The sequence below is a fragment of the Periplaneta americana genome, chromosome 3 (genome assembly GCF_040183065.1).
Source record: "Periplaneta americana isolate PAMFEO1 chromosome 3, P.americana_PAMFEO1_priV1, whole genome shotgun sequence".
Taxonomy (NCBI): domain Eukaryota; kingdom Metazoa; phylum Arthropoda; class Insecta; order Blattodea; family Blattidae; genus Periplaneta; species Periplaneta americana.
The window spans coordinates 110,020,638-110,035,181 of NC_091119.1; the positions used below are offsets into that span (position 1 = coordinate 110,020,638).

A 14,544-nucleotide genomic window follows, 5' to 3' on the forward strand; every position below is an offset into this window, starting at 1 on the left:
TATATATATATATATATACAGTATATATCTGGTCTTCCTCGTTTCTTTATTCTCAGTGAATCCATTCAAACACGTTTTTAGGAAATTTGTCACTTGTCATCACGTTTGTATCATCATACCAAGTTAACAATTACTTTAATTTTATAGAATTCAAAGGCTGTGGATGTCTGAGGGTTCGTGAGCGGGACTCTTACTTTGATGCTGCGCTCGGGCCTAGATTCAAATCCAACTTGGACCGATTACCTGGTTTGGTTTTTTCCGAGATTTTCTCTAACTGTAAGGCAGATGCCATGACGAATCCTCAGACTCATCTAGCCAAGATGTCATACTATTATCACTATCACCAATTTATTCGATCGATGGTAGCTAACCTCGCGATTATTATGTGCAGGGCAAAAAAAAAAAACTTAACGAACGTGTGTCATACATTGTTTTTTTACGATAACACAAATTTACATTAAATAAATATTTCAAGTTGGAGAGATTATAAGAGTACAATGTCATGGCCGTCTAAACTCAGAACCATTAAGAAATAAGTATGCATGGAATAGCAACCTGTTGTATTTATATTCACGATTTCATGACCGTCTAAACTGGTCATATAATGAACAAAGCGGTTAGGAACAGTTGAATGATAAATCTTGTTACAATGAGTACTACATGAAACTTCAGAATAATGAGGGCTAAAATGTAGATATAAATGTTAAATTTGTTACTTATTTGCGTTCCGTGTAATATTTAAGTAATGAGAGATCAAGGTAATGCATCAATTTGTTATTGAATGAAGTTTGTACATTAAATATTATATTTTCTTTGGCAGTGCCTAAAGTGATTAGGGCCTATTTACTTTTTTACGCTCTATTGTTTTACAGGCTCCCTTTAGGTACTGATAACAGTGGCTACAATGCAACTTCACGCAGTATCGTATAAAAATGATGTTTCATATTGGGGCTTCAACTCGGGTACTTTATGCGTGTTTCTTTTGTTTTTATATTGCTATAGAAACGCAAATTATTCCCATCCAAGTTATAAATGATTTCCTTAATGTAGTCTCACTTTTTTCCTCGTTTCCATAGTAACACTCAATTGCTAGCAATGAATGTCTGAGCTATAGCTCGTTCTCGAGGGGAAAGTATAACGAAATGCTCACGTCCACATTACGATGTGAGGGGAAATGCCGCAAGGTGCTGGCGATTAGATGTGCTGGCCACGGTTCACTTGGCAAGCGGTTCTGGAACTCTGCCTCCCGTTATGTACAGTCAAGGTCGCTGCAAAGTCCAATAATCTGATTTATATTGTACAGTGAGGAACATAATAGTTGAGTTTTTTTTTTTGAGTCAAAGAATGCCACACTACGCATGCTCCGAGGCGAAACTTTTCAGTGTTGAGCAGGTATTCGCTTCGATTTGCTGTTTAAATATTACCTATCTATGCTGGGAAGAAATTAAAACTACAGCCTCTTATGAACCGAGCTACAGATTTTGAAACATTTTCGCCTCTCAACAATTATGTCCCTTGCTGTACATCTCTCGAGGTCCTAGATGTAGCTTGGCAAATTTTATTTTATAGACATTATGCCTTATCAGGGCCTTCACAGAGAGAACAATTAAAATCCAAAATAGAGAGTTTGGGAAGATTATAGTCGCGACGCTATTATTCCCGGCGTGACTCCTCCTCTTTTCTTACGTCTTAGGAAGTCAAGGCTCTATAAAGTCTAGGTAGGTAGTATCGTTCGCCATTTTTATTTTTTCGTTGCCGAGCACTGTAATTCAGCAAATAATTGAGCGGAAAATAACGTCCTCGTGTGCTTTCTGCGAACGCCAACGAAAGAGCAAAAATGAAGGGCGATTATATATTAAGTATTTATTCAGCCTTAGGAAATGCTTTACATCTTCATCAGCGAATCATAAGACGCACACGTTTAAATGTAGCCGACCTGCAACGTGATTGGCTGCCGGAAATTAGAGCGACGGGACTATAGTTACAATAATGAATCCTGCAAATAAATTTTCTTAATGTTTGGTTTGAAGTAATGTGATTGTGAAATACAAATTATTTAAAACTTATTTTGATTAATCTAGCTGTCGTCGAACCCAAGTACCACGGGTATAAGCCTGACCAACGACGACTGTGATTTTCCGGACGAAAAATTCAGAAATATTCAAATATTTGTAAAGCTGTAGGCCCTATGTTACTGGGCATATCCACGATTACGTCGGAACATTGATGGCAGATTACTTCGATGAAGTAATGGTAGGTATCCTGATTTTATGAGTGACAGGTGACAAAAGGCGTGAATACGTGAGAAGTAGAAGACAACACGGTATCATCACAGTCTACTATATACAGTCACGAAGCTCAATACGTGGTAAATATGCACCCATAGATAGTTGCTAACCACTAGGATCGCTAATATCGCCTCATTACAGACAATGCGAAATAGTACCGGCACAGTCTATTGTTCCTAGCACCCTCACAACTCAAACTTCGTGACTGTATACACCAGACCAGAGCTGAGCAGCAAGAACGGATTCTACTCTCTCACGGGGAGTCATATGATTTCTCTTCATTCCCTTTCTTCCCCGCCGAACACCGCGCAGCGTTGATTCAGTAACGGATGAATATTAAGCGTCCCCGTTTAGAGACTAGTTCCGCTCCCGATGCCCAGCTCTGCACTAGACTGTGGTATCATTTTGTAGTGATGAAATAAAACACTGGACACATTATTTAATTAAGCACATAGGAAAAGGTCCACGGGAGACCGATGCAGATGGAAATACATTTCAGACAAAATAAACTTAAGATTAATATTTTTTGTACAATCAATTCGTTGGAAAATATGGTAAGTGTCCTTGAAGGATGAAGTACTTTGATCCTCCCCGACTCCACTAATACCGGATATTATACCTACGTGACAGCAGACACTACGAAATGGCGAAATTAGAAATAGAAGAGCACAAACTCAGGATAAGGGACTCTTAATCGATCCATAAGAAAAGAATGCAATCCCTTCATTGTTGTCGCCTGAAATCGAACCCGTAGGCCTGCAAGCGAAGTAAAATGTTCTCGCAGGCCGTAAAGAGGAAGTACTGTACGATACACTGTCAGAAAGAACGGAAATGCATAGAGCGATGGAAAACAGCTGTCCTTGGAATTCTGCTGCGAATAAACAAACTGTAATGAAAACATATACAATTGAAGGATTACGCCAAGCTGGAAGAGTAAACACAGCAAGTCACGCTCCTGAGTGGATTAAAGTCTATGACAGGCGTTGGAGACTTCTTGGAATTTCAGTATTTCCTCTTAACTAAACATAATATTGTCTGTGTGTTTTATTTTGCAAATTAGGTATGCGACTATAATAATTCCAGTCAAGATGCAAAAATATAACCATAGCAACAAGAGGCATCTCAGATTGTATAACCAGTCTACTATATACAGTCACGAAGCTCAATACATAGGGAATATGCATCCATAGATAGTTACTAACCACTAGGATCGCTACTATCGCCTCATCACAGACAATGCGAAATAGTACCGGCACAGTCTATTGTTCCTAGTACCCTCAACAACTCGAGCTTCGTGACTGTATATACTAGACTGTAGTATTAACCATAGCATTGAAATACGAGATACGGTACGTACGAGTATATTAGATTGACAATTTCGCACGTGTACTAAATTCACTAATGGAATGCTACTCGTAGAATTCGTTGAATTTCAACCAATATGCGCTATATACTGTGTTGTTGTTGATGATATTGTTTCTACAGATCAATGAGGAACACGATAACCTAAATAGGAATATCTAAGAAATAATCAACATCAATTTCCTCAGCATCAAATACACCCAATATATTTATCTTTACGGAATGTCAATTCCATAATTAATTGTATATTTAATTAAATTTCAATCTCCTTTTCAATTTAATTGTGTTTATAATAAGCCAACTGTAAATTTCCATTATTCCGTTGTAGCTAGAGAAGTCGATGGCTCTAGTCATATTTGCAAATAAATATTTTAATTCTTTCTTTGCGAATTCAAATTAAATATGATAAAATGTAAATAAATAGCATAAATTATCTTAATTTAAGTAGTATATTATTTACTATTATATTCGCGAAATAGTCCTATTAAATTTCACTCGAGATTTTCATTTCCTTTTGAATAAAATCAATCGCGCTTCGCACTCGTGAATTTACCGACAAAATGAATACCTCTTGTGGTATTTTTATTTGGTTTATTTTACAACGCTTTATCAACTGTTATGGGTATCTAGCTTCTGAGTAAGATGAAGGTAATAATGCCAGCGAAATGAGTCCTAAAGTTACACAGTATTTGCTCTTACTCTTGCTGTATTACCATAGGGGAAATATAATCTCCTCTATGAGTATTACCTATGACTATTTCGATCTTGCACTAATTCACCAAATGAGCGTAACAATACATTGGGGTTCAACCAATCGGAGCTATCTATCACGGCAATTATTGTCGACTTCACTTTTGTATTGTCGCTGATGATTCGCAATTGTTTCGTGATTTGTAGGCTACATGTGAATTTAGAAGACAATGGAAATTGTAGTAGACAGCGAAGAGATATGATAATTTATCTAATAATAGTATATTTATTTATTAATCATTTATTATTATATTCGCCAAAAAGTCTTATTAAATATTACGCGAGGTTTTCATTTTCTTTGGATAATTTTATTTCATTCGCGCTTCGCGTTCTTCAACTTACTCACAAACTGAAAACCTTTCGTGATGTTACCCGCGATGAGATTGTACGAGTAGGGTGTAGACCACGAAGTTCGTCAGTGACTTTTCACAGGGCACCACATACTGTGAGTCCACATTACACTCGTAATGAATGGAGGAGGAGGAGGAGGAGGATGATGATGATGATGATGATGATGATGATGATGAACACTTGTTGGGATGTCACAGGAGAATCAGAGTGCCCGGAGAAAACCGTATGTTACCTGGACCACAGGCTTGCCCAATACAAGTTATGAATTCAGGGTAGAGCGGATTTGAACCCGGCTCCCCTGGCTAAAATTAGGTATTGAAAGTTGAGAAGTGCGCGGGCAAAACAACGATGTTCAATTGATAGAAAACTCCTAATACTTAGGAACGAGTCCTTTAGGTTGAGGATAACAAGGCTAATGAACGAATGAGGTTTATCATCTCGGTTGAAAGCTCGTAACCACAACAAAGATACTTGCATGAGGAGGTGTAACCACAGTAATGATGTTAATATTAGTTCGGATGTGTAATTATAGCAACGACGAACGACACTTCAGAACAGTAACCCTAGTAGGCCTAACGACAGTCTTGGTCGAAAGAGCGTAATCATATAACGAGGCACTTTTTCTTGAGAGAGCGTATACATTGTAACTAGGTATTCTTCCTTGCGAGATTGTAACCATAGTAACGAGATACTTGTAACAAGACCTTTGGGGAGGCCGAGACGTAGATGGGAAGATAATATTAAAATGGATTTAAGGGAGGTGGGACATGATAGGGACCAATGGCGGGCTTATGTGAGGGCGGCAATGAACCTCCAGGTTCCTTAAAAGCCAGTAAAGTAAAGTAAAGTAAAGTAACGAGATACTCTTGGTCGAAAGAGCACAACTATAGTAAAATGACACTCTTTCTTTAGAGGGTTTACCCATAGTAACGAGGTATTCTTGCTTATGAGGTCGTACCCATATATTCTTGCTTAAAAAGCCGTATCCATGACTAGGTATTCTTGCTTGAGTGGTTGTAACTATAGTAACAAAATGCACTTGGTCGAGAAAGTATAACCATAATAACGAGGCACTATTTTTTGAGAGGGCGTATCCGTAGTAACACAATGTATAATCTTTTCGTTGTAAGAATAATCCTACAGTAAACAATGGCACGTGACTGAAGTGAGGCTTCATTGGCCGCTGTTTGGCACCAGCGATTCTCAGTAAGTGATCCCGCCCACTGTTGTACATTCTGTTTTATGTTAAACATTTCCCGTTGATCGTCAAAGTAGGCCTAATCTTACTACTATGCATTCGTTTACTAGGAAACTGTTACTTTATTATTAATTAATTGGATTCAACTCACTCAACTTACTACATACATTCAACACTATTAAATTTGTTTCTCTCCACTTTTGAGAAGTTTCCGCTCTTATATTTAGTAACCACACACACCGAGTATGCAGAAGCTATACTATCACCACAGTCTACTATATACAGTCACGAAGCTTGAGTTTTGAAGGTGCTAGAAACAACAGACTGTGCCAGTACTATTTCGCACTGTATGTAATGAGGCGATATTAGCGATCCTAGTGGTGAGCAACTATCTAATGTATGCATATTTACTACGTATTGAGCTTCGTGACTGTATATACTAGATTGTACTATCACATGCTTACGAGAACAAGCTCAAATGGCGCCAGCGTATTACAAGAACAGACTACCTTGGTATTACTGTTAGTATTCATCCGCTTACAACTTAACTAATAAAATATAAAAGTAACTTTTCTTTTACATAGTGTTTTACATGTAAAGTTAAAAATTTCGTTGTATTTAATAACCAGAATTAAGTTTTTATTTTCAAGTAATACAAAGTTATGGTTTCCAAAATATACGGAACTATATTTTCCTGCGTCGTGTGAGTGTTTCGACTGGGAGCCAATCACGGGTATGACAGCCACGTGCTTGTGTTTACATTAGGATTTTTCTTACAGTGAAAAGGGAATAGCTATTCTTGCCTAAGAGGTCCTAGCCAACGTAACGAGGTAAGTAATTCTTGTTTCAAGAAGTTTAACCACAGTAAACGAGGTACTTTCCTTTGAGGGGACATAACCATTAGCGAGTAGTCTTGGTTAGGAGGCGTAACTATAGCAACGAGGCTTAAGGGAACGTATCCATTGTAATAAGGCCCTTTTTCCTGAGAGGACGTAACCATAGTAACGAGATGCTCTTGGTTATAGCAACGTAGTCTTCGTTCTTGAGAGGACATAACTACAGTAACGAGGTGCTTATGGTGGAGGGGGAATAACAATAGTAACGAAATCTCCGTTGAGAAAACTTAAACATTAACGAGATAGTCTTAGAGTAGTGACTATGATACTGTGAGGCGTGAGTATGGTAACGAGATATTATTGCTTGAGCGAATGTATCCACAGCAAAGTACCACTGGTTGAGGTGGTGTAACCAATAACGAGACACGTTTGCTTAACCAGATTGTCTTGATCGAGAGCGCGAAAGTGGCATAAGTGACGGGTACTCACAGTTGAGGACACGTTCCTCGTCCGCCACCTGTTTGAAGTGGCGGTGGAACTTCTTCTGGCGGGACTTGCTGGAGCCGGGATGTTGCTCCGCGGGGGTCACCGCGGGGTCGCTGGCGGGCTGAGGACGTGCAGCGGCTTGGGCCTGTGTCATCACCGGGGCGCTCACACTCAGCTGTTTCAGCGCTTGCCTGCAACAGCGGCGCAATATAGTTATAGTAATGGAATGTACCGGGATAAATTTAATTACTTACACATTCTTAATACCAGTGACAGGCATCATACACCCACATTCACATTTGAAGTTCTCCTATCGGTTAAAATAACTCGATTTTTCACTATCCTCTTCTTTCTTTGAGTTCCTTACAGTTAGCGAACGAGTCGGCTATCAATTCGAGTAAAGTTTCAATTATATGTTTATTTTTAGATGCAGAGGTGAGTGGTTAAGGTTACGAGACGCTGTGAGAATAGCCTCTTTCTAATCGAGATTATACAACTTAGGAGCGTAACTCGCCTTGCGATACTGAAATTCAGTTATATTTTCAGACATTTTCTAGCCTCAACTACAGGGTGATCCGTTTGGGTAAGGATAAAATAAAAACACCCGTAAAATAGTTACTACTGAACTTTATTTGTTGAAACTTTGTGTGTACAACACTGAAAGATGGGAAATTCCTCAGACCTCAACATAACTCCCATTGCGCACCCTGCACAACTCATAACGGTGATGATATTCAGCCCATGTCGTAACATAAGAGGAGTGATTTGTTGAAAAGCTTGAGTAATTTTTACTCTCAGATCATCAATGTTCCTGGGTTTCTGCGAATAGACAATTTCTTTAACAAAACCCTACACGAAGAAGTCAGGAGGGGTTAGATCTGGGGAGTTTGGGGACCAAGCCAAGAGCTAGCTGCTTCTCGTACTGGGTTTCGCCTGCGACTTCCTGCATGTTTTTTTTTTTTAAACACAGAATTTGTTTCTACAATGTTCGATACCACATTATGGAATCGTATTTAGGTAGCCTACATTACGCACAACATACTCTTAACACACTCAAATTTAGCATACCAAAGAAGACATTGATTGTGTCCGCTGTTGATTTGTAGTAGCCATTTTAATCATCTACGATTTTCATTTGTCCTTTCAGATTATGCATTGTTGCTTTTCATATGTGGAAACGCCCATCTTTTAATCATAATATAAGCAGAAAGAAATTTTTCCTCCTATCATAATAGCTTTATAATAATAATTAATAGCCTATTATCCATAACCAAACGGATCAGACTGTACATATTTCATCAGGTCTCCCTCCCACAAACAACTTTCCATACACATTTATTTCGCACAGATATGTATATTGATAATGAGAATATGTGTAGGAATTATACATAACTATTTATTTTCCTATCATAGACAATCATGTGGTACAGAATAATAGATACTTTGTTCATAGAAAGAACAATTTCGAAGTCCTAGCATATAGTACTTGGTGACGTTTTGCATAAATATCAGACGGATTTCGGGATTTTATAACAGAATCAATACTTAAATTCTCAGTTAATTTCTAGCTAAGAGAATCGGGAATCGATGTCTAACAGATTCCATAAGGTTTCTGGTGAATAAAGATGTTGTAGAACAAATATTTTCTAAGTATCCTGGTTCGTGTATCATCATTTCGCTATTTCTTCCTTATTAACTTATCAGCATTACTAGAAAGATTCTTCAATACTGTCTTAATATAGAATTACCTATTATTACATTACTTGTAAGGACGAAAAGATCGTATACTGCTGGATATAAATTTGTTATGCCCCAGGGCTAAATAACGCCCTGTAGCATGATTTCCTGTGAAGTATTAAATTTGAAACGAGAACAGTGTCAGCGGAATATAAGGTCTTAAGATGCTTAGCCAGCGGTATAGAGTCTTGTCGGGCGTGTGGTAAATCACTGCCTACAATGAAAGTATTCTTACGCCTCAGATCATTGCTGGACTAATCGCATTGGTCCAGTAGAACAAAACATGCATTTTAATTGGTTAAAACTATGTCACGCATTGTTCGAACTCTTTTCTTGCGCGTAGTCTCATTATAGCGACTTATCACTATAATGCACTGAATCAAATTAAATGTAAGAGATGTTTGATTAAAACGACATTTGTAAGTACGTGAAATCAAAAGTGCTTTTAAGCCCATCTCACCTGATGGATGGCTTGGTCGGTACTCCGGGCGGGAAACGGATAACGAAACATAAAGAGTGTTGGCGAGGAGACGCGGCGGTTAGTGGAGATTGACGGAGAGCGTACATCGAATCTATTTTTTTGGTCACAGAAGAGACGGTAGCGGTGATGGCGTCGGCGGAGGAATATGATATACCTTGTAAGTAGTTTTGTTGTACATTTGTAAATATATAGTAAATCAGGTAGAGTTTACAAGATTGCAATCATTTCAGACTAAGTTTAGTAATCATGTAGTTTTCCTACAGTATCCTGAGAGCTCCAGCTCTTCCAGAAAAATAGTTTTCCATTGTTGACTAAAATGGTGGTGTCAGAAGTCCTGATGAGAAGGAGCAGAAGTCGAACGCAGTAGCCATCCGGCTAGCAATCAGTGCGACCTAAGTGACGGTCGCACAACAAATTGAATGTCTTCTATGTATATAGTCGTACAGAACCATTCAGCAACTGAGGAAATAATTGATTAGTGGAAACACGAATCAAACAACTGAACAGTGGAAACAATCAAACAATTGAACGGCGGAAACTATCAAACAAATGAAGAGAAAGTGAAAATATGGTAAATTTAAGCATTTTCTCGATTGAAGAACGTTCAGTGACTGCAGTGTGGATTCATGAACGACGGCACATTGCGAAAACAAATTGCACAAATTATGATCAACTTTAAACTACGTTTTCGTAAGACTCCATCATCCAAGAGTACATTATTGGCCTGAGAACGGAAGACTTTTATGACAGAATCCATAAAGGTTACACCACTGTCTAGTATATAGTCACGAAGCTCAATACGTAGGGAATATGCATCCATAGATAGTTGCTAACCACTAGGATTGCTACTATCGCCTCATCACAGACAATGCGAAATAGTACCGGCACAGTTTATTGTTCCTAGTACCCTCAACAACTCAAGTTTCCTGACTATATACTCGACTGTGGTTACACCTCGGACGAGGAGATCGTCGACACGTTTGGAAACTTGTGCTGCTGTTGAAGAATCAATAACTCGATTTCCAGTTAAATCGATTCGTAAACGTTCTGCCGAATTGGATATATCCCCTGAACCATGAGAGTCTAGACTACTTGAGAAAAGATTTGAAAGTCAAACCCTATCGTCCTTTGCCAGTGAATGAGCTATCAGATGTGGATTTAACATGGCGCGAAGAACTATGTATTTGCTTCTTCTCTATATCTCAACAAGAAAAGGTAAAAGGAAAGTTCTTTTTACCAATGAATGTGCTATTTATGGAAGTTATAAAGATCTGAACGTTTATTCATATTTCTTTAAAAAATCGAATCAAATCCGCCTCATGTTATGATCTGGGCGGGGGTACAGAATATCAGCTGCTTGGACTGTATTTTTTCGATGGCGCGGTGAATCCCACGACTCATCTGCGGATCATTAACGATACCTTCTGAACTCCAGAGAAAGACATCTGATACTGTTTGGCTTCAATAAAGCTGTGCACTAACTCATTTCGACATGAGTGTGCGATTGCTTCTTAATTCGCAAACAGGTGAATTGGTCGGAGATACGAAAACTTTCCTTCATTTTTGCCATGGCCACCACGAAGCCCGGATCTCTTCACGCCAGACAATTTTCTATGGGGAAACATAAGCAGGATGTCCACGAAAGGTGCTACGTTTCAAACGATGAGATGAAGAATGCTGTGCGCAACGCTTTCACGACTACGACGTCACAAATGCTACGGAAAATGAGCAAACGGAGTTGGGAGACGCATGTGTCTATGGCGTCCATGCAGAGATCGTGGAGAAGTACATACGAATGTTTTGGTACATAATAGTCGAGACAAATCAGTTTAAATCTATATTGATGACAGGGGTATACGGATTTACGCCCAGTTTTACAGTAGAACAAACCAACTATAGTTTATGAACAGATTATTTATAGTTCTTAAATGATCCTGAAGATGAATGTAATGATAAGGCTTAAAGTGGTCACGCGATTGTGGTGGCGGTAATGAATACCATGATTACCTTACGTGTTCGTTAATAATGAATTTGTTATTGATGAATATTTGATATAATGTAAAATAGACCACCAGGCACAATGTTGTGAATACTACGAGCATACAGGGTGATTCACGAGGATTTACCTCCACTTACGGAGCTTATTTCTGAAGACATTCTGAGCAAAAAATATGACATAAACATTTGTCCTTATCTCAATATTTTTAGAGTTACACTAATTCGAGTTGTTAGTAAAATGCCTTTCTTCTTTAGTTTAAAGGGTAAAAGAATATTACAGATAGAGAATGAACTATTCAGAAGTATCATTTCTTTAATTGGCTAGTATTCTGAAACTAAAAATGTGTTGTTAATTGCTTTTTACAGATTTTGTTTTTCAATTTTTAACTAAAAATTACGCACTTATCACAAAAATTGTTACAAATTATACGACTTTAGGAACTTGATTCTTTACAGTTTAATTATGTATCCTAATATACAGTCTTGAAGAATTTACAAGAATGGCGTGATTTGTAACAATTGTTGTGATAAATGCATAAGAAAAATGTAATTTTGTAGTTAAAAATCGAAAAAGAATCCCGTACGAAGCAACTATTGAATTCACAGCACATTTTTAGCTTCAGAATACTAGCCAATTAAAGAAATGAATAGTTCATTCTTTATCTGTAATATTTTTTTACCCTTAAAACTAAATAATAATGGTATTTTACAAACAATTTCAAATCAATGTAACTCTGAAAATATTGAGATTAGGACACATATTTATGACTTTTTTGCTCGGAATTTCTTCGAAAATAAGCTCAGTAAGTGACTGTAAATTCTCGTGAATCACCCTGTATATGCTCACTTCGAGTTTTGAAACACTGCCTCCCGTGTAATCTATTGCGTAACGAGGAACAAGGTAAAGAGGCTTCTCCAGAGCTGGAGTTTCACTTCCAGGAGCCTTACGTCAATGGAAATCTCAAGGACGCAGACACGTCATTCATGGGTAGAAGCTCAGTTCCTGCAGAGACAATTTACGACTATGACAAAACGAACACCAGGTATCTGATAAGGACTATGGAGAAATTATTTGTAAGTCGCATATAAAAACACTTGAAAAGTATGGAGAGATGGTTGGTTAGTCACACGTAGAAGTTCGGGCAAAGCAAAGTGAAATAACTTGCAAGTCGCACATAAAAGTTCTTGCAAAATATGGAATGGTATCTTCTTCACAAAATAATGCACAAGCCTTGTGTATTAATAGAGTACGATACTTATTATTAATTTACATTGCAAGTGACGTAATAATGTATGTTCCGAACACTTGGATATGAAAAGCTTTTGTGGATTATAGTGGTGTGATGAATAAATAAGTGTCATTGGCATAGTTCACTTTACTGTTGTCTAGCTAAAAGTGCTTTGCTTCTATTCGTGGCACCTGTACTCTATTGCATGTGATGTAATGGTTATTCCACCTCTCTTGAACTTCTGAGACGCTTGCTGTACGAAAGGTTATTCTTTCACTAAGTAGCTAATTGTTAAGCTCATCAAAACTTGCTTTACTGCTACTCGTCAGTTCATGTGAATATATTCTTAAATGAAGAGTCCACTGCAAGAATGATGGATGTCACTTTTTTGTCGAAAATGAACCAAGACTGTCAATGCATAGTTTAAGACATATAGAATGTACATAGAGAGTTACATGGCATTAACACTGATAGTCATTGTCCAGTAATGATCGGAAAATCACAGTTAAGCTTTGAGCGCTAAGCATTTCAAACTTTCAATCGCTTCTCCAGCAAAATGTATTCCAAATGACATCCATCATTCTTGCAGTGGACTCTTCAAATAGTAATAATAAAATTAAAAATATCACCTCCCTTTCACTGGTGCGAGGGGCTGCGTGGTCCAGAGTTCTAGACCAGTGATCATCAACTCTGCCGATAGAAGGCGAGGGCTCAGAATATTGCTAGCGGTCTTATGTACACATTTATAATTTTAAAACAGTCTATTTCAGTAGTAAGGCCAACAGTTTGTGAAGCTATCATAGAAGCGTTTTCTTGAATACCTTCATCAGTCGTTCTATACCTCTGGACTAGGAGTCTTGGGGGCTTTCTATAGACTCATAGCTTTGGAATGAAAACAATAATTTTTTGTGGACAAACCAGTGAGCCCTTTTTGGAAATGATCGACTGCGTTAAAAATGCGTTAGTTTTTTATGTTCCCGGTGAAATTGATTTTTTTAAATCCTTAATTTTCTTCTCCATGTCTTTCTCGATAGATTTTCAAATTAATATTTTTTTTTTGTCCGACTCTTACAATCATTCTGCACGTCCCACATTCTACAAGAATGGAATGGAATGGAATGGAATGTAAGTCCTCAATCAATGAAAGTGTTGTTGGTACACGCCAAATTTTTTAAAAGTTTCATTAATGAAAAAGAAAAAAAAAATAGACTACTACAAGCTGTAAGCTACTCCCAGACAAGAACAGCAACAAACATCTGTCCGCAAACACGTTCGTTGAGTGCAATTGTACATGTTTTCCATCGAGTTGGAATACAGAAAAACGCGGGTAGATGTTTGCAGACAGCTTTTAAATAGTTTTAATATATTTGTATATGTGTTTGTTGGCATTTGTATGTAGGAGTTGACTGGGCTTTAGCGCTGTTGATAGGCGTGACACACCGTGAGTGAGAATGCGCCTAGCTGGGGGATTGAAGTATTAACATGTCAGCGTAGGCAGCATCCACGAGAATCAGCAGATTCACCCCCACATTCAGAAGAATGAAGTTGCTAATACATCCCACACAGCCAATATCATTGGTGACCTACTAGCTGAATGTTCAATGCAAAACGTAAGCCCATAAATTGTTGTAATACAATTCTGACACCTACATGACAGAAATATTACGATGACAGTGTTGTTTAAACGAGTTTATAACATTTACAAGACATTAATTACATTTTAGAATATATCCATGGCAAAAAAAAAATCTCGTATCTACAAAAATAGTCATTTAGTTTAACTACACTGTATTTAGGTTAAGTACTTTTTTTCTCGCTGTTATTTATA

The 14,544-nt window shown here is 37.8% G+C and overlaps 1 protein-coding gene across 3 annotated transcripts in view; it reads right to left on the bottom strand.

Annotated features, from left to right (window-relative positions):
• LOC138696378 (GRAM domain-containing protein 2B-like) overlaps positions 1–14,544 on the bottom strand; it is a 787,676-nt gene that overhangs the window by 51,216 nt on the left and 721,916 nt on the right. For all 3 annotated transcript variants that reach the window (XM_069821266.1, XM_069821264.1, XM_069821265.1), the window contains exon 5: positions 7,275–7,462. In XM_069821266.1, the coding sequence (XP_069677367.1) occupies positions 7,275–7,462 (188 nt within the window). The remainder of the gene's footprint in view (positions 1–7,274; positions 7,463–14,544) is intronic.